This window comes from Takifugu flavidus, chromosome 10, assembly GCF_003711565.1.
Source record: "Takifugu flavidus isolate HTHZ2018 chromosome 10, ASM371156v2, whole genome shotgun sequence".
Classification (NCBI taxonomy): domain Eukaryota; kingdom Metazoa; phylum Chordata; class Actinopteri; order Tetraodontiformes; family Tetraodontidae; genus Takifugu; species Takifugu flavidus.
In genome coordinates, this window is record NC_079529.1 from 4,060,507 (window position 1) to 4,082,451 (window position 21,945).

General features: G+C 41.1%; 5 protein-coding genes and 1 long non-coding RNA gene across 8 annotated transcripts in view; 2 read left to right on the forward strand and 4 right to left on the reverse strand.

The window, feature by feature from the left end:
- Nucleotides 1-21,945, reverse strand: part of LOC130532742 (myelin-associated glycoprotein-like) — a 55,821-nt gene that overhangs the window by 8,787 nt on the left and 25,089 nt on the right. The window lies entirely within an intron of this gene.
- LOC130532721 (uncharacterized) lies at nucleotides 552-6,028 on the forward strand. Of its 2 annotated transcripts, XM_057045529.1 has the most exons (18): nucleotides 552-647; nucleotides 1,035-1,090; nucleotides 1,169-1,555; nucleotides 1,645-1,932; nucleotides 2,025-2,321; nucleotides 2,502-2,879; nucleotides 2,957-3,244; nucleotides 3,339-3,632; nucleotides 3,747-3,785; nucleotides 3,888-4,226; nucleotides 4,315-4,611; nucleotides 4,688-4,787; nucleotides 4,882-4,920; nucleotides 5,017-5,043; nucleotides 5,125-5,169; nucleotides 5,247-5,273; nucleotides 5,462-5,507; nucleotides 5,743-6,028. In XM_057045529.1, the coding sequence occupies exons 1-17, from the start codon at nucleotides 604-606 to the stop codon at nucleotides 5,493-5,495; spliced, it is 2,979 nt and encodes a 992-aa protein (XP_056901509.1). In that variant the 5' UTR covers nucleotides 552-603; the 3' UTR covers nucleotides 5,496-5,507; nucleotides 5,743-6,028. The 2 variants fall into 2 exon arrangements, with proteins under 2 accessions (XP_056901509.1, XP_056901508.1); XM_057045528.1 differs by lacking the exon at nucleotides 5,462-5,507.
- Nucleotides 6,876-9,430, forward strand: LOC130532763 (uncharacterized). Its single transcript, XR_008952421.1, has 4 exons — nucleotides 6,876-7,081; nucleotides 7,479-7,544; nucleotides 7,969-8,131; nucleotides 8,415-9,430. It is a non-coding gene; the product is annotated as an uncharacterized LOC130532763 (long non-coding RNA).
- LOC130532759 (phospholipase A2 inhibitor and Ly6/PLAUR domain-containing protein-like) lies at nucleotides 10,657-12,292 on the reverse strand. The gene is made up of 5 exons (XM_057045585.1): nucleotides 12,136-12,292; nucleotides 11,833-11,952; nucleotides 11,603-11,749; nucleotides 11,340-11,450; nucleotides 10,657-11,269 (listed from the first exon to the last, which is right to left on the reverse strand). Exons 1-5 carry the CDS (start codon nucleotides 12,221-12,223, stop codon nucleotides 11,067-11,069), a joined length of 669 nt encoding a protein of 222 aa, XP_056901565.1. The 5' UTR covers nucleotides 12,224-12,292; the 3' UTR covers nucleotides 10,657-11,066.
- LOC130532760 (urokinase plasminogen activator surface receptor-like) lies at nucleotides 14,509-16,332 on the reverse strand. The gene is made up of 5 exons (XM_057045586.1): nucleotides 16,104-16,332; nucleotides 15,844-15,957; nucleotides 15,435-15,581; nucleotides 15,100-15,213; nucleotides 14,509-15,008 (listed from the first exon to the last, which is right to left on the reverse strand). The coding sequence occupies exons 1-5, from the start codon at nucleotides 16,147-16,149 to the stop codon at nucleotides 14,806-14,808; spliced, it is 624 nt and encodes a 207-aa protein (XP_056901566.1). The 5' UTR covers nucleotides 16,150-16,332; the 3' UTR covers nucleotides 14,509-14,805.
- Nucleotides 17,465-21,862, reverse strand: smg9 (SMG9 nonsense mediated mRNA decay factor). Its single transcript, XM_057045555.1, has 13 exons — nucleotides 21,347-21,862; nucleotides 21,193-21,267; nucleotides 20,741-20,975; nucleotides 20,555-20,652; nucleotides 20,356-20,468; nucleotides 19,776-19,887; nucleotides 19,607-19,702; nucleotides 19,372-19,457; nucleotides 18,904-19,010; nucleotides 18,721-18,828; nucleotides 18,434-18,559; nucleotides 18,199-18,343; nucleotides 17,465-18,087 (listed from the first exon to the last, which is right to left on the reverse strand). The coding sequence occupies exons 1-13, from the start codon at nucleotides 21,491-21,493 to the stop codon at nucleotides 18,009-18,011; spliced, it is 1,527 nt and encodes a 508-aa protein (XP_056901535.1). The 5' UTR covers nucleotides 21,494-21,862; the 3' UTR covers nucleotides 17,465-18,008.

Sequence of the window (21,945 nt, forward strand, 5' to 3'; positions counted from 1 at the left end):
ATATACTAAACAGAAGTTATTGAACCCATAATGATAAATGGGTTACTCTTATGGCTCTCTGTAGCTTTCATAAAAGCCATTTTAATGTTTGATATCCAGGAGCTAAGTGTAAATTTTGTTCCTTCTCATGTGTAAATGTATTTTGGCATGATAATAAAGTTCCTTGAATCTTTGAATTGACTTCGTACAACATGCACTCATACATTTAAATTGTCAAAGCTTCATAATTTAAGTAATAAAGGGCCGAAAAGACCTCCTGGTGAGACTCCACGTGTACTTTCTACTGTATTAGTTACTCAAAGCCAAATGTGAAACTATTTCAGTTTGATGGGGCAGACCTGTTACCAACACGTTCAACATATGAGAACCCATAACAGAACGTAGAAATTAGAATATCATCAAACACATTTTTCAAGTTAAACCAACTGAAAGACTGACTCTCATAAACTTCATAATGGCTAACACAAGGTATAAAATCCCCCACTTTTTAAAAACTTCCTCTTATGTCTAAAAAAACCCATCTTTTCAAGCATAGTTCCTGCATCTGTGCAGTGAGTAAATAGCATCCCCCACCCACATTTGGGAGGTGTTCTTTAAAAAAGGATGGTAAATATGATAAAACATTTTCTGACAGACTCAACTCTGAGGTAAGTTAATTTTTTGGAGATGAAAAATTATTTTCTTGTTTTCATCTACATCAATTTGTTTATCTTTTTATCTATATTTGCCAGATGACCTATAAGGGAATGTGTGTCTGTGTGAATTTTTTGCTATAGATTGCTAAATCGATTGAGAAGTAAAATTGCTCAATTTTTGATCATTTGATTTTGAACCTGTTAAATGCAACAAACATTAGCTTATAGGACTGACATTAACTAATGAACAATTTTAAATTGATTTAGCTGAAAGCTATTTTTTTTATTGTAACATTGTTCTTCTTTTGGCTTCGAAGCTTGAAAAATTTGCTGGTACACCGGTATATTATGAACCATTACAGTAAATCCTCACATTTATTTCTCTCTTATATTACGAAGGGCCTTCTTCAGGATGTCTGGTGTTAGCCATTTCCTCCTGAGCTGGTATATTCTAGGTAGTGCAAATTTGAATACATAAAGCTTTTAGTCAAACTGTGAAAATAAAATTAAGAACTAATTGATTTGTATTGCAGGAAGCATATCCTGTTGTTCCTGGGCTTGGACGGTTGACATACCAAATACCATTAAAGCAATGTTAGGTTCCTGTGTTGTCATTCCTTGTAGTTTTGACTACTATGAAAACCCTCCTCATAATCCAAATCGTGTGGTTTGGTACCAGTATGTCAGACATGGATACCCTTTGGTTTATGACAACCGGAACAGCCAGTCTGTCATTGACATATTTAGAGGAAAAACATCCAAAGTGATTATTTTTGGAGGTGGTAAACAGTGCAGTCTCAAAATCTGGCCAGTGACATGGCATCACCACAGACAGAGAATTTACCCTTGGGTGGATCCAGAGAATGTTGGAAAGTGGACGTATCGATTCTTTGATAAAACCGTGACAATTGAAGTAACTGGTAAGTTGTGATGATGAGTTTAAGAAAATACACATCATAAGAGTGATTTTTGTTTTCTTGATAAACCTTTACTTGTTTTATTTTTTAAGACAGGGCAGAGAAACCAGATATTGTGATCTCTGGAGACATGAGGGTTGGGCAATCTGTGACAGTCCAATGCTCAGTTTATCACAGCTGTGTTACCAATCCGCCCAGTCTGCATCTCAATATACCGCTGAAAAGCCACAGACTCGACACAACCTTAATGTCCAATGGCATGTCTAAAACCACCTTGATGACCAAACTGAACATTGAGAGGGAACTCCAAATTGTGAAATGCTCAGTTCACTACAAAGGGGGTCAAACTGCTATATCTTCTATAGCCTTTAATGCAAAATGTACGTGGTCAGAAGCCCAAACTTATAATAAAAAAATGTTCATTTTTCTAGTGATAGTTTTAACATAAACATAAACTTGTGATATTTTGCAGGCTCATTTCTCTCCTTAAACATCAGATCTCCTGAGGAATTCCTTGAGGGACAACCAAGCAAAGTAACATGCACTGCTACCTTCACCTGCCCTAAACAAGCACCAGTCTTCAAATGGAGCTATGGCAACATGCCTGCCTTCACTAGTATTTCTCGGATAGCAGAAACTCAATGGAAGTCTGAGTCCACGCTGACCTTTACAGCATCAGCCAATGACAATGGAAGATCTCTGACGTGCTATATGCAATTTAATGACGGGACAGGAAGGCAGGAAGCAATGGTCCCCCTTCGGGTAAAGAGTGAGTCGTAATTGAATTTTTGATTTATAAAATAACCACAAAACCAACATTCTGCAGCAAAGCAGTTAAATAACTGGATTGGATAATAGCACACAAGAAATGAATGCTATAGCATAACATTGACAACATGGTGGTGATCTGTGACATCACCTCCGTTGTCTGTTTGTTTTTTTTTGACAGGAAACATACTCTCCCGTGGGTGGTACTTCACCACCCCTGACAGTGTCACCGGCATGAGAGGCTCGTGTGTATTCATTCCTTGCAGATTCACATACACTAATTCCATGCCTGCTGACCTGAGGGTTATCTGGTACTTGCTCCAAGGTAACCAATACCCCCCTGTGTATGATGAAAGGCAAGATGTTATCAGCAAATACAGGGGGATAACCAGCTTGACTGGATCTGTGGGTGAGCAGAACTGTAGCCTCAAAATTAATAAGTTGGATGAGATCCACGGCCAGGATAGACTTTACCCCTGGATAGACAAGAACCCTATTACCTTTTACCACATGGCGGATCACTCGTTTTATGACAAAACCACTCAAATTATCATTTTGGGTAGGTATTTAGTGAGACTCTTTTATTTTCCAAATCCTGCATGTCATCAAGTGATCAATTGCTCTTATATTTGTTAGATCATGCACCTGACCCACAGCTCAGCACCTCCGATACCCCCAGAGTAGAAGAGGAGACCAGTGTGGTCTGTAGTGTGCAACACACATGCTTCTCTTCTCCTCCCCTCCTGACCATAAGCGGAATACTTGGATCAGACCACACTTCAGACACTTCAGTGTCTGATGGGGTTTGGGAAAGGAGGATTGAGCGGCGATGGACCCCAAAAGAGGAGGACCAGAGCGTGAAATGTACTGTTCGTTACCAGGGTGGCCAAACAGCCACAAGTGAGCTCAGGTTAAATGTGAGATGTAAGTCATCACAAAACAGGTTCAATTGGATTGCGAAACAAAAGGATATTCATGCATGCTGTTTTGTTTGTGTCATTTTTATATTTCGGCTTAGGTCCATATGAGAAAATCACAATGACTGAGCATCCAATTAAAGCAACAGAGGGCGTGGCACAGAGCGTCATTTGTTCTGTTTCGTACAAGTGCAGAAAAAACAAACCAACCATTGTGTGGAACTACAGTGACATGCAGAGATCAGTTTCAGACGAACAGCTACCCAACAATAACTTTGTCGCCCGATCCAACCTCACCTTTATTGGTTCTCTGGATGATAATGGTAAATCTTTGACTTGCACTGCCCAGTTCCTCACTGGGAATACCTCAGACTCTACAATCATCCATGTTAAGAGTGAGTACAGGTTCTACACAGTGGGTACAAGAGGATATGCAGTACCCCATTTTTTGATGGGGGAAGGGGTATCTCATCTAAAACGGTCAATGACTTCACGTCTTTATTTTTCAGAGTATGAAAAACCAATTGAGGTAGTCAAAATGGAGGAAGGTGGGTGTACTTCTCAACTCAAGTTGCTGAGGCTTTATGTTCTATAGTTAGTGGTCTCATTTTTACAGTTTTCCCTTTGGGGTTCTGATTGTCCCCTCCCAGTGTTCCACACCCTGGCTGGTGAGGTTCCTTTCAGGTTCCCCGCCCTGACCCAATCCTGCGTGGTCATTCCCTGCAGCTTCCAGCAGCAGGAGAACATGCTCTTGACAAAGGGTGTCTGGACAAAGAAGAGTGGACGCAATATCTACCATAATGCCCAGAGTCAGGTGCTCGACCATTTCAAAGGCCGCACCAAAATTTTAGGGAGAATGGATGAAGGAAACTGCTCACTGGAGATAGATGATATCAATGCATTTGACAATGGGCCCTTCTGCTTCCATGCAGAGCATAAGAAAGAAAAATACAGATTCAATAGCAGCTGCGTGTTTGTCGTGATGAAAGGTCTGCTGTCCTTATTTCTTCATGATATTTGACTTTTTTATAAGCTATTTATCTACTCGCCTCTTCACTAACCATAATTTCTGCTCAGCCTCCCCTGACAAACCAGCGATGACCCAAATTCCAACAGAAGTGGATGCTGGTACCATTGTTACCGTCTCGTGTTCAGTGACACACACATGTTCTTCTCACCCGCCTGAGTTCTCATGGAGTGTTTCCAACCTCACAAGTGAGGCCACACACACCTTATTGCCACAGGGTGTTTGGAAATCAACCTCCACCATCACGTTCATGGCTGACGGGGGAGATGGCGAGAAAAGTCTGACCTGTACCGCCAGCTACTGGCGTGGCAGGAAACAAGCCACCACTGGTCAGCTGACAGTGAAGGGTCAGTGGATGCAGTTTTGTTTGTGGGGTTGTCACATATTCAGTTTGTTTACTTTATTTACTGCTTACGTCAACAGGATCACTGGGTTTCCAGTTAAAAAGGTCTCTCCCAGTAACAATACCTGTCTTAATCCTACTCCTGATTGTTACCGTAGCTGCAGTGGTCATCTTTAAGAGGTAGAGTAAATGCACAAACAATTAAATGAAACATTTTCAATGTAGTGGAATTTAATATTCTGTAGTTAACCCTTCCATATTATTTATTCAACAGAAAGAAATCCCAAAGACCACCGCCCCGGCCAGAGAAAAGGTGTTTATGCATACTCACGCCTATATTTCACGAAGATCATTTGCACAACACTATACTTTGTTTTTTTCACCAAATGTAAATTTCAAACTGTCACAGGAGATCACTCTGGGAGAGACTGTCCAGGTACGCTCAGCTTTATCCAAAAATGTAACAGCACATGTTAAACATTAAGGTTTTACCTGCTGCTTTTATTCAAATATCCAGAAGACAACCAGTAAACAGTGGGAAGCCTCCAAGGCCAGAGAAAAGGTTTGTCAATGGTCTGACTGTTTAATGAGTAACAGTAGACAGATAAACCTCATATCAAAAATTTGTCTCCCACATAGGAGGTCAGTTTGGAGTCGATTTTCTCGGTAAGAGTTAAGACTTTGTTACAGAAGCTTGAATGACTCATTTATGCTGTAACTAGTATAAATTCAAAATGCAGCAGGCCCTTTAGGTGTATTTTAATGTATAAGTACCATATTTATCCACTAGTGGGCCCTGTGCTTAAGTTTTGACACGGTGCTTGAGTATTCAGTTCACTTCTAACTGTATGCAGGGAAGAGAATCACCATATTGCCTGGGAAGAATAGCAGAAAGTCCAGGTATAGTATAGTGGGGTTTGTTTTACCAATTTCAAAAGTATATTTTGACTCCAGGCTTCAAGCTGTATACAATCCAGCAAACATCACAAACACAAAGTAGGCCCACTGTAAGACCAGGCTCTTGTCAAAGATCCAGCTAATTCTTGTTATCCTGCATGTTGAATTAGATGTTGCTGTTTATACCTGTTGTGAAAAAATAAGGCTGAAGGCTGAAATATCACGTTGTCCGTTACAGAGTTGAAGACAGCGCCATGTCTTTCAGTCAATCCTGAGTTCTGATCCGTGACCACACCTGCACACTGGAGCAGATTGTGATAATGTGCTGTTCACCTGTAGAAACAACTCCTCCTCTGTCAACCCAAGCAGTCAAAGATTTCCACCATCAAAGAAATGACTTTTCTCTTAATGTAGAAAATTGGGAAAAGATTCACAGCTTCAGAAATCTTGAAATGATAACTCTTTTAATTAAAAAAATATATCTATGTGATTATTAGTTGTGTGCTTTCACCAGTTCATTAGGAACATGCACTCTAAAAAAAGACCGTGAAATGTACATAAAAACACTGTAAAATCCCTACAAAAAAATCTTGTAAACCCAAATACATATATTTTTTGTTTAAATCACTGTGAAATTTTGTAAACTATTAAACAGAATTTTTTGTTAGATTTACTACAACAATATGTGATTTAAATGGAATTTATTTGTTAAAATGACAAATATTGGTAAAGAAACCGGGAAATACTGCAATACTCATAACAAAGCAACTTTGATAAATTGACGTGCAAATATTGCAAAAACTATTGTTTTAGTCTTTTTTTTAAATACAAAAACTATATGTTATTCCCTTCACAAGTTTGTTCTTTTACCAAAATTATTCCTTTTAACATTGATGAAATTATGTTAATTGAGGTCAACCAAATGATTTCACACAAAATTTCATTGTAACATGAAACCGTTTACTGCCCATCTATTTATATTTTAAAAAAAATATAAACTTATAATGACATTGTTTTTAGTAGCCTATTGTACTGTTCAATCTTAATCCTTGCTTTATATATTTTTTTGTCTTTAAATTTGAATGCATTACAGCCCATTATTATTATTGATGTTAATAATAATAACAGCAACAATAACAACAACAATTATTTTTATTATTATTTATATAATAATATTTATTTATATAATAATTCAAATAGAAAGCCAATACCGGTACAATATTCATAATACTACTCGTAATGGGCAGTGCATCGTCATCACTGGCTAATCGACCTAACAGCGCCTCTCTCGAGGCTGATACCTGTGCAATAAAGCCGCCTCCTTCCGATACTTATATTTTTGAGTTTAAAATTGCGCGGGTTAAGCTCGTCTCTGATTGGATAATAATGGAAAGACGTGAAAGGCGCGAGCTCCTCGTTGACGGACACAACTGACACCACTCGCGAACGGGTCGGAACAGAGCAGAAATCGCAGAAATTTCTCATTTCAAAAGATTTTACTAAAAATCGACACACTACATACAAGATTTTGCAGGGTCTATAGTGACTGCGCAATTGGAAAGTCTAAAGTTTGCACGGTAAGTTTTCTTACTTTCTTTGGGAGACCTAGCAAAAATGTGTGCTAATAGCAAATGGCTTAAGTTAGCAATTCTCCATATTTCAGTACATCAGTTCGTAATTATTAAGCAGAAAGAGACAGACAAACACTTGAAATTTTAAAAATGATCACCTGTGTCTTTTGTAAAAAGAAATTGGTTACGTTAAGTTGCTATGTGCAACATTGCAGAGTGCATCGGAATGAGTCACGCTGTCTTTTCAAATGTGTTGGCGCCAACTGTAATAAAACCTTTATTACTTACTCGGCTTTCAAGGGCCATTTTTACCGTGTGCACAATATACTTGAGCCACAAGCTGTTTCTGTTGTTGCGGATTTAAAATGTGCGGTTTCATTGTGTGTCCGCCATTTTCAAACAGTGAAAGAGCTAGTGTCACACTTAAAGGATCACATTGGAGAAGGCAGGTCTGTGTCATGTCCAGTAAGTGGTTGTAAGCACGTTTTTACAAAAAATCCACATTTACTTCTCACATGTGTAGGAATCATAAAGAATGGATTTGAAGGGGAAAAGGCTTCTCAACTACTTGACCACAGTTTGTGTCCGCAAGAGATTCCATCAGACTTATGCAAGGCTTCAGAGGATGCGGGGACAGCAGAGTGGCTGCTCAGAAGATGTGAAGGAGATGCTGCTGCTTCTGCTCAGCTACTTTGATGAGAAGGAGGAGTCCATGTTCTTCCATGTAGATGATACATGTCTGGCAGAAGAGGTTGAGCTAGGGCAGGTGCCTCTGACACCCACTATTATTGTCTGTGGTAAGTCTCTTGCATATGTGTCTGAATTTGTTATGTGAGTGACTGAGCTATGACCACCACACACTTATTAATATAACCTGTTAAATTATAGGCCAGTCCTGCTATTCTCAACAAGGTACATGCTGAGTCTGGATCGGAACCTTGTCAACACAAACATCTCTTCCTTCATTTCTGCATTGTGGCTAATGTTTGGGAGCTACTACTGTTTCAACATCCATTATCCATCTGAGCTGGCTTCTACACTGGAGTTTCTTCAAAGGTGAGTAAACATTTCCTGGGACCTGGAGTCCAGACTGCACCCAGAGCCAAGGCCAAGAGTCAGACCCAGACTAAGAGCCGTAATCACACCTGGTCTTGGTGTGGGTCTGATTCTCGGCCTTGGCTCTGGGTGCAGCATTGGTTTTGATATGACTTTGAGTCTTGGCTCGGACCCAGACTCAGACTGTTTGTTTATATATGGATGTGTGTATTCATTCATTCCTGTAGTCTTCTTTTAACTCATTAAAATGCTTAATATGTTTTTATATGCTTTTATTCTACAGGTGTTTTTTCTTGATAAACCCAGAAAAAGGAACCAAAGTAGAGAATAAAAACTCAAAGCGTTGTCTCAACGTGAACCCTCGAGTTCTGACCCTAATACAGGATCTCGCTTATCATGAGTGGCGTGAAGGCTAAACAAGGACTCTGATGACTCCTAGAGAAGAGGTGCTGTTAATTTTCACTTTGTTAAATGTACAACATGCAAGTTTTTAAAGGTGCATTTTGTAATTTTCTATGAAGAGGTTCTGCCACCTGCTTGTTGTCCTTGTTATCCAACAATGTTCCACAGTATTGTAAAAATCTTGTCTATCTTCAATTACTCAAATAGAATATGTTTTAGCAAAAAATAACACAGATAAAGTATGACCTGTAACTCTGTCTGTTCAGCAGTTAAAAAGAGCCAATGCTTGAAAGTTCTTTGTGTTGGGGTCCAGGGTTGTGTTGCTGGTTTCTTCCTGCAGTGGCGTGGAGGAGCCACTCATCAGCCACGGCTGGCGCCGCATGCAGACGCACCTGCGGGCTCTCTTCAATCTACCGTACCATTTAAGGACAGAACTCCTGTGTGTTGTGGCTTTGATGCTTTGTTCTGCCTGTTCCCTTGCGTCTTCCCTGCTTGTTCGAGGTCTCCATGTCGTCTGCTGGACCTGCGAACGTTCACCGGTCCTGCGGACGGCACAGGGACCTCGACCGTGCCGGGAAGACACCAAGGACACAAAGGCAGTCCTCCTGGACTGCAGGAATCTCAGGAGTCCGATTCTGCACATTCACAGATCCAGCAGACGACATGGAGACCTCGAACAAGCAGGGAAGATAGCATGGTAGATTGAAGAGAGCCCGCAGGTGCGTCTGCCTGCGGCGCCAGCCGTGGCTGATGAGTGGCTCCTCCAAGCAACTGCAGGAAGAAACCAGCAACACAACCCTGGACCCCAACTTCTTTGCATGCTCTATATTTTGAAAAAATGAATCTAATTGTTTGCAACTAATCACAATGGCTGTTCAATAAATTTCCTAAAAGTGATATTCTCTTGTCTTTTATCATGATGTATTTTTGCATTTTTTTGGTGTAGTTCTAATCATTTTAAACTGATTATTAAAACATACAGCTACTGCATATAATGAGTAGCTTGTATGTATAATATACAGAACAGCTCCATTTAACATGCAAAGTTTTACTGTTCTACCAGTTTAAATCGTTTTTTGCCTGGTAGTTCCACGTTAATTTTACAATTTATTGACGCATAATAAGTAGTTACATGTAAAAAGTACAGGAAATGATCTATTTATATACAACAATGATCCATGAAATTGATAGATTTTTTTTGTAGAATTAACAGTTCAGCCTTGGCATTCACTGTAAAACCATTTACATATTTTCTTTGTAAATTTATTTACTGTCCTGTTGGTTTTTTTACAGGAATTCTCTGGTAACCCCAGCTGCCAGCGTTTTCCTGTAAAAACGACGGTCTTTTTCTAACAGTGTGTAGTAATAGCAGTCTGTATTACTGTCAGGTTCCCAGCTTCGGGGAACTCTATTGCGGGGTTCTTCCTGCAGGGGGCGTGGTGGAGCCATGCCCCAGCACCCAGGGACTGGCGCACCTGCAGACTATCGGTAATCAAGCCACCTATTTATGGACTGTACTCACGGTTTGTCTGCTCCCGAAACCCCGACTACACTCTTCTGCCTATTCATTGTGACTTTTTCCTTCGTGGGTTAGTTTGGAGCCCGTTTCCTGGATTATTTTATGTCTTTTTCTTCACGGACTTCTTTTGACCCCGCTCGGGATTTTTTGTTCCGAGTTTTTCTTTCTGGTTTGGACTAAGAACTTAGTCGAGGTCTACACGCCCTTTGATTTGCATACACTCCTGTGATCTTCGATAAAGCTTCTCGAAAGACGTTCCGCCACTGTGTGCTGCCTGCTTTCGGGTCCTGGTATAACCGCTCGTAACATCTACATCATTATTATAAATGTTTGCCTATAGTTTTGTTTGAGTGTAAAGGGTTAATGTGTGTAATGTAATGAGTGTTGCATTTAAAAAAAAATAAAAAATCTAAATTATGTTTTTTGCTTTATATGAATGATAATTAATGTCACTAAAACTGCATCTCAGTTTGGAACAACACGTTCACAACTACAGCTGCTTGGATTTGGTTTAGTGATTAGAGCATGAAAACCCTTAAGTTATTGAATTATTTTTTAATTGTTATTTTTTAAACCAGCGTGAAAAACAAGAGTTGCACAGACATCAGTTTGAATTTTATTTTCAGCAACATGTGGGCCAGTGTAGCTAATAAACAAATCAATTACCACAAAGCGCATTGATATAATGATAATGTGACTACATAACTGATGTTGAACTTGCTTGCACATAACTTGGATATGTTTTTGATGATTCCAAAAAAACACGCTTAAAATTAAGAATACTGTTGCTCATTATCATTATTGATGCTGTAAATAGCAGTGAAAATAACAGAGACAAAAGTGAAGCAAACATGAGACCAAACTGGGAGACCCAATAAACCATACTGCAAATACACAAAATTATATTTTAGAAGTCTACATGCTGAACATCAGTTTGCCTGATAAGCAGAGAGGCCTGAGCCCGACGGGGCCGTGGGGAGATAAGCAAGAGGAACGCCCAGGCAGCTTTGGCTCTCAAGAAAACATGACAAAAGAGATGAGCGGTGCCACCAGGAGCAGCAGGCTGGCGCTGGTGCTAATGGCGCTGTTGCAGTAGTCGCCCTGACAGCAGCTTATTTCTCCATCGATGGCTGCTTTGATCTGTGGATTGATGACGTGTGAGCAGATCTGCTTGGTGGCGCAGCCCTTCACCATAGTCTTCTTCCCCTCACGAGTCACTGACAGAGGAAGGAAATCAATTTGGTGATTTGTTCGGGTGCACCAGCTAATCGATTAACTGAACCTCACCTGGTTTAGAGATGCAGTAGTCTTCACTGCCCTGGCATGGAAGGGTTCCAGTGCATGTTTGGCCATTGCAGTGATAACATTTTTTCCCATTGGGGACAGACTTGCTTGGCTCTGTATAACAGATCATATAAATGCTCTTATTTCTTTTTAACCAGCATAACTCTATTGATGTCAAAGCTGTTCTTTCATATTGAGATCAATTTTAATTTACAAAAAGTGCAGAATAGAGGGCAGTAAAAGTGAAACAAACATGTGTTTGTTACCAGGGGCATGCTGGGTGTTGCAGAGGTCGGATTTGCAACACGCGGTCGAAATTACAATTCTGTAAAGCCCAAAATTGATGGAGCTCTCCACACACTCTTCAGGTAGAAAACAAGATTTCATGGGTATGTCAGCAAGTTTGGATCCTCCTGAAACAAAACAGGGTTCTCCGTGAGTCTGACTCGTGCGGTTAGTTAATTTACATCAAAAAAGGTCAGAAAATGGTCAGTACCTGCAAATGACACAATTCTCATGGCCCCGCACAGATACTTGGACGAGGGGCATGCCTTTTCTGAACTTGTGCATGTTCCCGATGGTCCGGGTACACACTTGTTGCAATTCAAAGTGTAGGCTGGGCCGAAATAAAGAGAAAGGCATATAAATACAGACAAAATAATTCTGTTTCAATCCTTACACTGTAATTAATGAGGCACAAACGTTTATAGTAATAATCAACACATCATCCTGTTGCACAGAAACGTCACCATAAAAAACCGTGAAAAGCAAATGTTCTAACAACAAACAAAAAAGTTACCTTTTGGAAGAAGTACAATTCCAAAGACAAGAACAAGGAGATGCATTTTGTCAACCTTGAATACAGGAGAGTTACAGTTTCGTCTCATTTGACACTAATTTTTTTTGCCGTTATCCACAAACCCCTCCTTATATCGACAAAATATGAAAGCTGAGTAAATTTCCCATGATAGGCAGGGAAACATTAGGTGAAGGTGTTTCTCGAATCGTCTTATCAGGCGATTGCACCTTATTAACATTGGAGCTTTTCCAATTTACTTATCTGCATTAAGACAGACATGTCTCATGACGGTCTGCCTCTCGCAGACTGTCGCGCCAACATTTACACAGTGAAATTTCTCTAATTAAAACTATTTGCACAAACTCTATGTCCTGCATGTAGTTATATTTTACTTGCTTAAACGTGTTGGATTGCAATACCTCTCGTGTGTCACTGCCAATCCGCGTGTTCTTTAAATGAAGACTTCAAGTAAACAAATGCCAATTTCAAAATGTATTTAACAAATAGAACCAATTCAAGATAGAAATATACAGAGCTCTGGGCCAGTTCATAACCCTAGCAACAACAGAATCAATTGTCAGGTGTGACGGCTCTGTCGTGCCTCACTGTTGTCGGGGCTGGCTGGAAGAGCAATTCCCTGGCTGACCTGCAGGGGGAGTGCCAAGCGTTTCCAGTCGACCCAGCATGTTCACCTGCTCACCTGTGGCCCATCTGCTGGGATTGGCTGCCTGACGGGTCCAGGTATAAAACCTGTCTGGAGAGCGTCGAGGAGGCTCCCTCTCGTCCTATCTGGTGTGCTGCAGTGGAGTTCGTCAGATGAGCCCGGAGCTTGTCACGGCCGCAGGAGTTTGGAGTTTCCCTCTTTGTGACTATTTGGACTTTTCTGTTTTATATTCCACTGGGTTCTTTAATAAATGTTATGTTGGGTTGAAAATCCTCATCGTTGGTCTCCCCATTTGTATGTCATGGCTACCTTGAGCCAAGTATTCGTGACACAGGGCATGAAGTCTGACAACCTAACTATCCCTTGACCCAGTCTTTTATAGAAAAACATATGTAAATTATTGATGCTAATTCAGTCCAATCCAGTCCTTCTTCTTGGATGACCCCATCTTCGTCTTCTAGCCTCCTTTGGTGTTGGTGCGGTCCTTCTTCTCCATTATCTTCCCCAGATGTCCAGATCCGAGGTCATTTTCCTGCCGAGGAACTTATCAACACCAGTAAACTATGCTGTCACATTTTACGATGGGGGTCTACCACTTTCCTTCTGACTGTCTCCTCCTGGCCCCAACCGTCCAAACAACATTCATGTCAAGGAAGGGTCAACTGACTTGCTTATGTTTATTTCTACTAAAGATTACATACTATCCCTAACTTCTAAACTAACTGTAACAGAAAACAAAAACATATAGTATAACACATGCTAACAAGATAAAAGATGCTAACAAGATATAATAATTCTTTTCAAACGAAGCTAAAACTTTAAAATGCATATAAAAGTTAGACTGTGGAAGTCTGTTTTGACACGCAGTCAGTGAGAGGTGTGAGGTTAAGGCATGTGTTGGCTCTCATCTCACTGTTACCGCTACTACACTGTAACACTGGAAGCAAAATTCTGTTTTTATCATCAAACTTTCACTTTGTGGAAATATTTTTGCAGATCCAGATTCAGCTGCGTGCGTCAGTGGTGTTTAGGAAACAAACGGGAACATGAAGCGTGTTTAATTGGATATTAAACTGACAAAATAAAAGAAAGGGGACAGCAAAGCGCACAGGAGAGCTCACCTTATGGGACGAGCGCAAAACCGAAGACCAGGGTGAAGAGAGCCATCTTGTAGGATCAGGACGCCGCCCTGGTGGATCCTCTTCTCAGTAGACCTTTTGGTGCTGGGTGGGGCTCTCGCATAAACTACTACTTCATGTAATTTAAATAAAAGAAAACAAAGTAATAGGCATATCAGTGGCGTGCTCGTGTGTCCGTGTATGTGAAAGAGAGAGAGAGATGCTTTAATTATTGCCAAGTGGAATTTTTTCACGTGTTGTGTTGTCAACATGGCAACAGCCAGAAATATCGCAGGCAGTAATTTGGCAGGACTGACTTCTGTGATTATCCACGACAACAAGAAACCCTAAAATGGTCGGCGTCGGTCTTTTAAATGATCCTCATTTCTTTTGTGTTGCCAGGAGGTGGAAGGTTGCTCCACCCTCCGTGATCCCTTTAAACTTGGCACATAAAACCCAAGTCGCATATTAACAATTATGATCTTGCAGTTTTAACATCCCTTCAATTACAATATAATATTACTGTTGCGCTATGACACATTATAATACATACATATGCACTTGAAAATTTGATTTGATTGTGAAATCAAATTGTATTTATGGTTCAAACATTTTATTTGTTTTGTTTGTCAGACATGACATCCATGCTTTTGGGCTGATTTCAGCTAAAACAGACATGAATGAATGTGGAACTGTGCTGTTGATTTTAAAGGCGTGGCACAAGAGAGCCACATACTGGTTTTCATATGAAAACAGGAGGCAAAAGACAGGCAAAGATTAAAAGACAAGGTCTACTTTGCAGAACCTTTCTACATTAAGTAGTCCACACATGAATATGATTTTAAAAAAGCAAATTATATAAAAAATATAAAAAAAGGTCTTTAAATCCTATGAAAAAATCATCAGCGGGATGAGCGGTGCCACCAGGAGCAGCAGGCTGGCGCTGGTGCTGCCGGCGCCGTTGCAGTAGTTGCCCTGACAGCAGCTTAAGTCTGCTCCTATATTCTCAACAAGCTGCTTGTTGTTTGTGTTTGCACAGATCCGTTTGGAGGCACAGCCCTTCATGGTCATCTTCTGTCCCCCGAAAGTCACTGAGAGAGTGGGAAAAGCACGCAATCTGTGAGTGGGAGGTTTGAAACCACGAGTGGCAGAGATCAATGGCAGAATTTGTGGCTCTGCTACCTGAGGTGGAGATGCAGTGGTCCTCGCTGCCCTCGCAGTTAAGAGTCACCTTGCACGACTTCGCATTGCAGGTGTAACATTTTTTGCCGTTAGGAATGGACAATGGAATGGGCTCTGCAATATATGCAAATATAAACTTGAGTGGAAACTAAGAATATTGTGCTGAATTAAAATGTTGGTTTGACTGGTTGTTTTCTTTAATCCCAAACAGAAAGAAACTTAAGAACACACTTGGTCCTATGGAAACAAGCCTAAACTTGAGCCTGGAGACTCTTCATCTCTCTCTATAAAACACATACACACACACAAACACACACACACAATGTATTAGGTACCAGGCGCAGACTGTGTGTTGCAGAGGTCAGAGCTGCAACATTTGCTTGTCATCACAGTCCTCGAAATTCCAAAATTGATCGAGCCTTCAATACACTGTTCAGGCTCAGAGCAGGACTTCAGGTTGACTTCAGCAGCTTTGGCACTACCTGGAAGAAATCATGTGTTTTTGTCAATTTTTTTATTTTTAAATTATAACTTCCCCAAATAAAAACGAGGAAGTAAAAACCCTCTTTAAAAAAACGCACCCAACGGAAATGGGGGCATAAAATACAGAATTGTTTCAAATCAATGCCAATTTTGTGGATTCTTGAATATCAACAAGGTCAGTAAATGTGTCAATATCTTTGTAAAACTGCATGAGATCAGAGTTTAAGCATCGACTCCTTTAAACTGTATTAATCCAATTACCAACATATGAAGTCACTCTCACGGCCTCGCAGCGGCTGCTTGATGCTGGACACTGTTTCTCCACCTTGTTGCAGTCTCCGGCGGCTAAACACTCGTAACACTTCAGGGTGGCGACTGAATAATGATGTAAAGAAATCAGAGGAGCTAGTTTTAAAGACAATCACTTGTTTCCACGAGGTGGAACGCAGCTGGCAGGCGATGAGGAAACTGGAGAGGAATTTTGTTTTCTTTTGAAAAAGAAAAAAGACAGTAAGGCTCACCTTTTGGGAGAAGCACGAAGCCAACGATCAGGATGAAGTGAAACATTGTGAGATGAGGGGAGGCAGTCGTAACCAGTTCTGTGTTCAGCGGGTCTTATATGGGCTGGGAATAAGTCCCACCTCAACCACTCCTTAGTGAGTTTCCAGATGATGAAAGAAACAGAACCGAAAGTGCAGTTGTGGAAGGATTCATCTTCTTTCTAAACACGCTGTTCCTAAAGTTGCAGAAGGTGGAAAAAACATCTTTGTCCTTCAGAAATTTCATCTTGGTGGGCTTTGTCTCCTACCTCCGCCTGATGTCCCCAGCTGCTTTGCCTCTTGGTGACTTCACACCTACAACATACATCACCCCTTCACTCACTTCATCCAGGCACTTGCTCACACCCCTGATTCCTTTGTTGGGGGTTTTCTTTTTGGTTTAGGAAATAAAGGGCTGTCTTCCTCTTTCGTTGTGGACCTTACGAGTAGGCCATAACAATCATCATCTTCCGGTAATCTAGCGGGACGCTCTTCAACAGCGCGACCCTGATCGACGCACTGTTTTTGTTACTATTTCGATTATGAAACATGAGCCTTCATCTTCCCTGCAAGTCAATAATATTTTATAAAGCTCAGCTATTCTTAGGTTTCTGTTCTGCTGCAATTGGTTCCATGACTTTTTAGACGAAAATATTGATGGGCCAGTAAAACTTGCCAAAATAAGGCCTGTTTGCAACACAGTTGATTTCTGAGAACATGAAAACATAAACAACTCTGTTTAGCTCAGGACATGTGCATGCAGGATATGGTTGAAAACAGATTTTGCTCCAGCTCCTTTCAGGAATCAACAGTTTCCTCCACATTGTTTTGTCATTGTGGTTCCTTGCTTCTGTTAAGTTGTGAAATTAAATGTTTACAATAACAGGACCAAATCTGGCCTGATCTGTACTTTGTGTGCAGCTCTGTGTGTCGAACATGACTTATTTATGGGTAAGATATAAAGAACTGGCTGTTTAGTATCAGCATTATGAAAGCACCTAAAACTCACACGAGTAGACCTGTAAGTCAAGCATATGTGCATAAAAAGGCATCCTGATCGGCTGCTTTGCCAAGTGTTTTCCAAACTACTGTCACTTTCTTCTGCAAAGAAAGAAACAAACTCCTGACCCTGTTTTCCTGTACTGCACTCTGCTGTGAAATCATTTACAGCACCCGGGGTTGATGCTGGTTTGAACCGCGACTCAGAAGAAAAGCGGAAAATCTGTAAGTAAATCAACATAAAGAGGATGTGGTCGTTTCAGCAGCGACAGTCGTCCAAAAAGAGACGTCACAAATTTTATACATTCCAACATCCCCCTCATAACAAATAATGTAGTCTGTAATGGCATTTTTTCAGAATAAGGGCTGTTTAATAAGTATCAATGGAATGCCTGACACCATGACAGAGACTATTTCAGAGCAGAAGAACAGTAAGGGCCTAAATAAATCATCATCAAGCTTGGTAATGAGCCTCTACATTTCTTGCACTTTATAATGCGACGCCACCGGGAATCACAATACATTTCTGACATTCAAAAATGTACTCGCGTAACGCCATCATCAGATGGTCGACGGTCTCCTCCGGTTACAACAGATGAAGCCTTGCGACCGATTATCAGCGGCAGAGAAACATTTTTTTCTCTCAACGCTGCACCCCAGAGCTGACTTCAGATTCTGGTTGTCAGGGGCGCCAAAACCCTGCAGGCGTTTGCTCCTATCAAGACAGGAAACCTGCGGGTACTAGTCAGCCAGAGGCCCACTTCCCACTCGCTCTGGTTGTCGGGTTGTCTACGGTTTCAGGGCCACGGTTCTGTGCATGTGGCTCCGATTGTAGAGTAGAAACACCAGTACAGCAGCTGTGACGAAAGCAGCAATTCAACAAAGGAGCTAACAGAGCAGACGGCTGTATTCAGACAGGGCCGAGGACTTTTTCACCCCATCCCAGATACGAGCGGCATAGTGGAACCTGTTAAAAACAGCGACAAAGTAAACTTCATTTTGGAGAATGCAGAAACCTATTTCACATCTACAATCATAAACAAAATTAGGGGTTTTTTTTAGACGAGGTGATGAATACCAGTTCTTCTCTGTGAGGATGGTGTGTGACAGCTGACAGCGCGGCATGGCCAGGATTCGACTGCGCAGTTTGTGGACCAAGGTGGAAAAGGCTGGGTGTCCTTTGTATCCCGGAAGCAGGGAGAAGAGCGGGTATGTTCCCGGTGCTAAATAGGGGACAATGTTTGATGGCCATGAGAAGCGGCATACAATAAATCAAAAGATTTCTGTCTTTTAAGAAGAGAAATGACCTAAACCTGCTTTAGTCAGACCATCATCAGAATCATTCTCCTGCACAGGAAGGAGAAACATATTGACTTCAGTTGTGAGATAGTCCTGCCCTAAACCAGGGAAGATGTTGCAGTCCAGCATTGACAGTGTCCCTAAAAACAACCAGACATCAACCCGGTTTCAGACAATTCGCCATTAAGGAAAATTGAATACACTCCTGAACCAAATTTTAGCATTTTTTTTTTCAACTGGTCTTAAAATTTGGATCAGGAGTATTTATTAATGTATGAAGAATAGTTTTCTAGATTCAAACCTTTGTATTTGAGGTGAGAGTGGGCCATTAATTTGTCCACCACCATATGCATGTTCTTCAGATTCCTGGGGCAGAAATCATCCAGTCCGGCCTTATTCTGGATGAACACTGGAGAGAGGAAAGACGGATTAATTTTGATGATATGTGAGAATTATGAGCAACATTTTGGCAGTAAAAATCCACCTATATGGGGATAATATTCTGCTCCGTCATCACTGCCAGAAGAGCCAGTGCTGTCGTGGCTTGCAGATGGAGTGGAAGGCTTGCACATTTCGGCCGTTTGAAGAAACCTGTTGGGACAAGTCCGTGATAGATTTGAGGCCACTCAAAATTAACGGTAACAATTGTAAGTTTCACTTAGCCACCAAGTTCAGCAGAAATGAAACAAGGGAGGCAATACCGTTGCACCTGGAGCTATGGCATGTGACAGCATGTCTGGCCTTGACTATGTCCAACTGGATAAATTATGTTATACAGCTTATGAAAAGGAGGACAATATCCTTTCAGCAAATAAAATGAAATGCTCAACATTCCTTTGGGATTTTTCAGTTCCCACAATCAGCCCCCAGGGAAAGCTACCACAACTGGCTTTATTTAGCAAACACCAGCAACAACCAACTACTGATTAAACATGAATTGGAAGGTACCCACCTGTAAAGGTTTAAGTCAGTGAACCAGTCTTGAACCACAATAACCACATGACAAACGGTAAACAGGAAAGCAGCAATCTGAAGAGACTGTTGAAAACTGGTTATTAGAAACAAATCTGAGACACGTGGCTCCCCCTCTGTACTGCCAATGCATACAGAGGAGGATACATTCTGAATAAGAGCAGGCAGGATCCTTAGAGTCAATGCAGGTATCCCAAGGGCTGTCAAACACTCACCTGCATTTCAACATAAGTATGTGGCAGGTTGTACTCTGGGGGCAATTTCCGATCATTATTGATGAGGTGGTCAAGAATAGATGGGCTGAGTATAGGCTGAAGGAAATAAAAGGTGTTAATTAGTCTTTTTTTGAGAATGTCTGTAGTAATTGCAATGTGTTTCGCTTGCCTGAGTATCCAAGAAGATGACTCTCTCCTGGGTGATGAAGAAATCTATACCTGTGCTCTGGTTTCCTCCTCTTTCCTTGATTTCTTGAGTCTGGGCTCTGAACACATAAGCCCTGAGCAAACAATAATGCATGGTATTTGATGGCATTGTAATAATGTACTGCTTATTCATTTAAATGTGAAGCAACTATAGTGCACACACTGAAATAGGAAGAGAATATTTATATGAACTAGTGAAGACAGACAGACGCCACACAAGTGGTTGGTTTTGTTATATTGCCCCCATGTGGTCAATATAAATGCTACCACTTGTCACGTGCAGGTTCACCAAAACCATGCTATTTCTCTTTGCTAGCCATCTAATGGTAAGTCTGGGCTTCTTTTGGTTTCTGGACAAGATTCTCCAGTATGCACAGATTTAGTTATCAACAATGCAGCCCGACACCAACATAACAAGAATAAAAAAATAAAAATCATCCAAGACATTGCAACATAGAGAGATTTATCTGGAAGTGAAAGCGAAATGAGAACATGTGTATCCAGTGATGAAATCTCCTTCAACACTTCACGGACAAACTTACCTCTGATCTTCTTCAGGAGTGTTGGCAGATAACAGTGACATAACTGTAGATTTTCCAGCACCCTGGAGGCCAATGACTCCCACCACCAACATATCTGTCTGATCCCTAAGATACTGCAACACATTACAACACCTGAATGCCCTTGATATCCATACATTGAAAACATCAAATACACTGACTCTCGGAACTTCTGACTCACCTCCATGGCACTGTCACACCAGTTCATCTGATCATCCACTAACTTAATGCTATGCTTCATCTTCTCTGGTGGGAGAAGTTTAGACTGGCCCACCATGGCTGAAAGTCAGATATTATTATTGTTATACTTTTTCCTCCTGTTGTTGACATATTTTTGCCTTAAGATTGAAAGTCTTAAGGGACTCACGGTCTACAACACTGCTCGATGCAGAGGCACCCATTCCCCTGTTCTGGATCTGGTATACAGGCTGTGTGGGTCGCTGCCCTTCCTTCTCTAACTTGGAGGGTCCTGGAGCAGAAGACTGTGCTGCTGTCTCTGGAGGCGTTCCTGGCTTTGGTCCATCATCCCTAGCCTTCATGAGCATGATGGGCTTCTCTGGTACTGATGTTGCACTACCATGGCCACTCTGTGATGGCTTAGCCTTAAAAACAATCCAATATGTGCACATACATTATTAACACACTTTCTTAAAACCCCGAGTTTTGGAGATCTTTTGGCTTCCAAAGGCTGTGTAGTCAAACTTAATAATGTTGTTCTACTTCATGTTATTTAGGCTCCATTAGTAAACACTAGCTGATAACATCTGATACAATTACTGTTGAAGTTATTAAAAGTAGATTGGAAAGAAAAAATCAAACCCTTTCTCCGGGGGGTTTTGCAAGAATGATAGGGGTCTTCTGAATGAGCGGACCTGGTGGATCTTCACTTCCATCCTGAACAAAATGTTTGTTATTTTGAAGAACTATAGGTAATACACATCAAGACTATAGTTATGAGCCGGTGTAAAATTACCCTTCGCTCTCTTGGTTGGAATTCTCGATCTCTACTAGGTCCAGACAAATTTTGTCCAGGAGCTCCAACATCTCTTTCTCCCCGCCGCCGTCTCCTCCTTCGTCCCTGCCCGTACATGCCGGGCTGACTGTGACCGGATTCGGACATTTTTAAACTAACCTACCTAACACAACTTATATCAATAAATAGCTAGCTAAAAATGCGAGCCCAGTCCAACCAGTGGCCGCAGAAGGTAAACAAGGGTTTCTTCATGTAATTTTGGAACTTGTAATTCGCTCTATTTATTAATTTAATTGTTTCCGCGAATATTATTTCTGTTTACATTTAGAGTTGTAAAGAGATGACTTCGATAGAGTTACCACTCATCTGTATGCAGTATGTGCAACGTTCAAAGCGTAGCCTTCCTGCTAGTGGGCTTGGTTCATAACACTGCGTATTTGTGTGACATGTGTGTCTATCTGGAATCACAGTATTGAAAGAGGCTCCACCCAGCAAAATTGCCCTCGTGATTATCCCCAACGCATCCCGTTCGTCTGTAAATGAGGTAGTAGAAACAAGAAGAGTCTTAGAGTTCCGCTACTATCTGTGACTGTTACCAT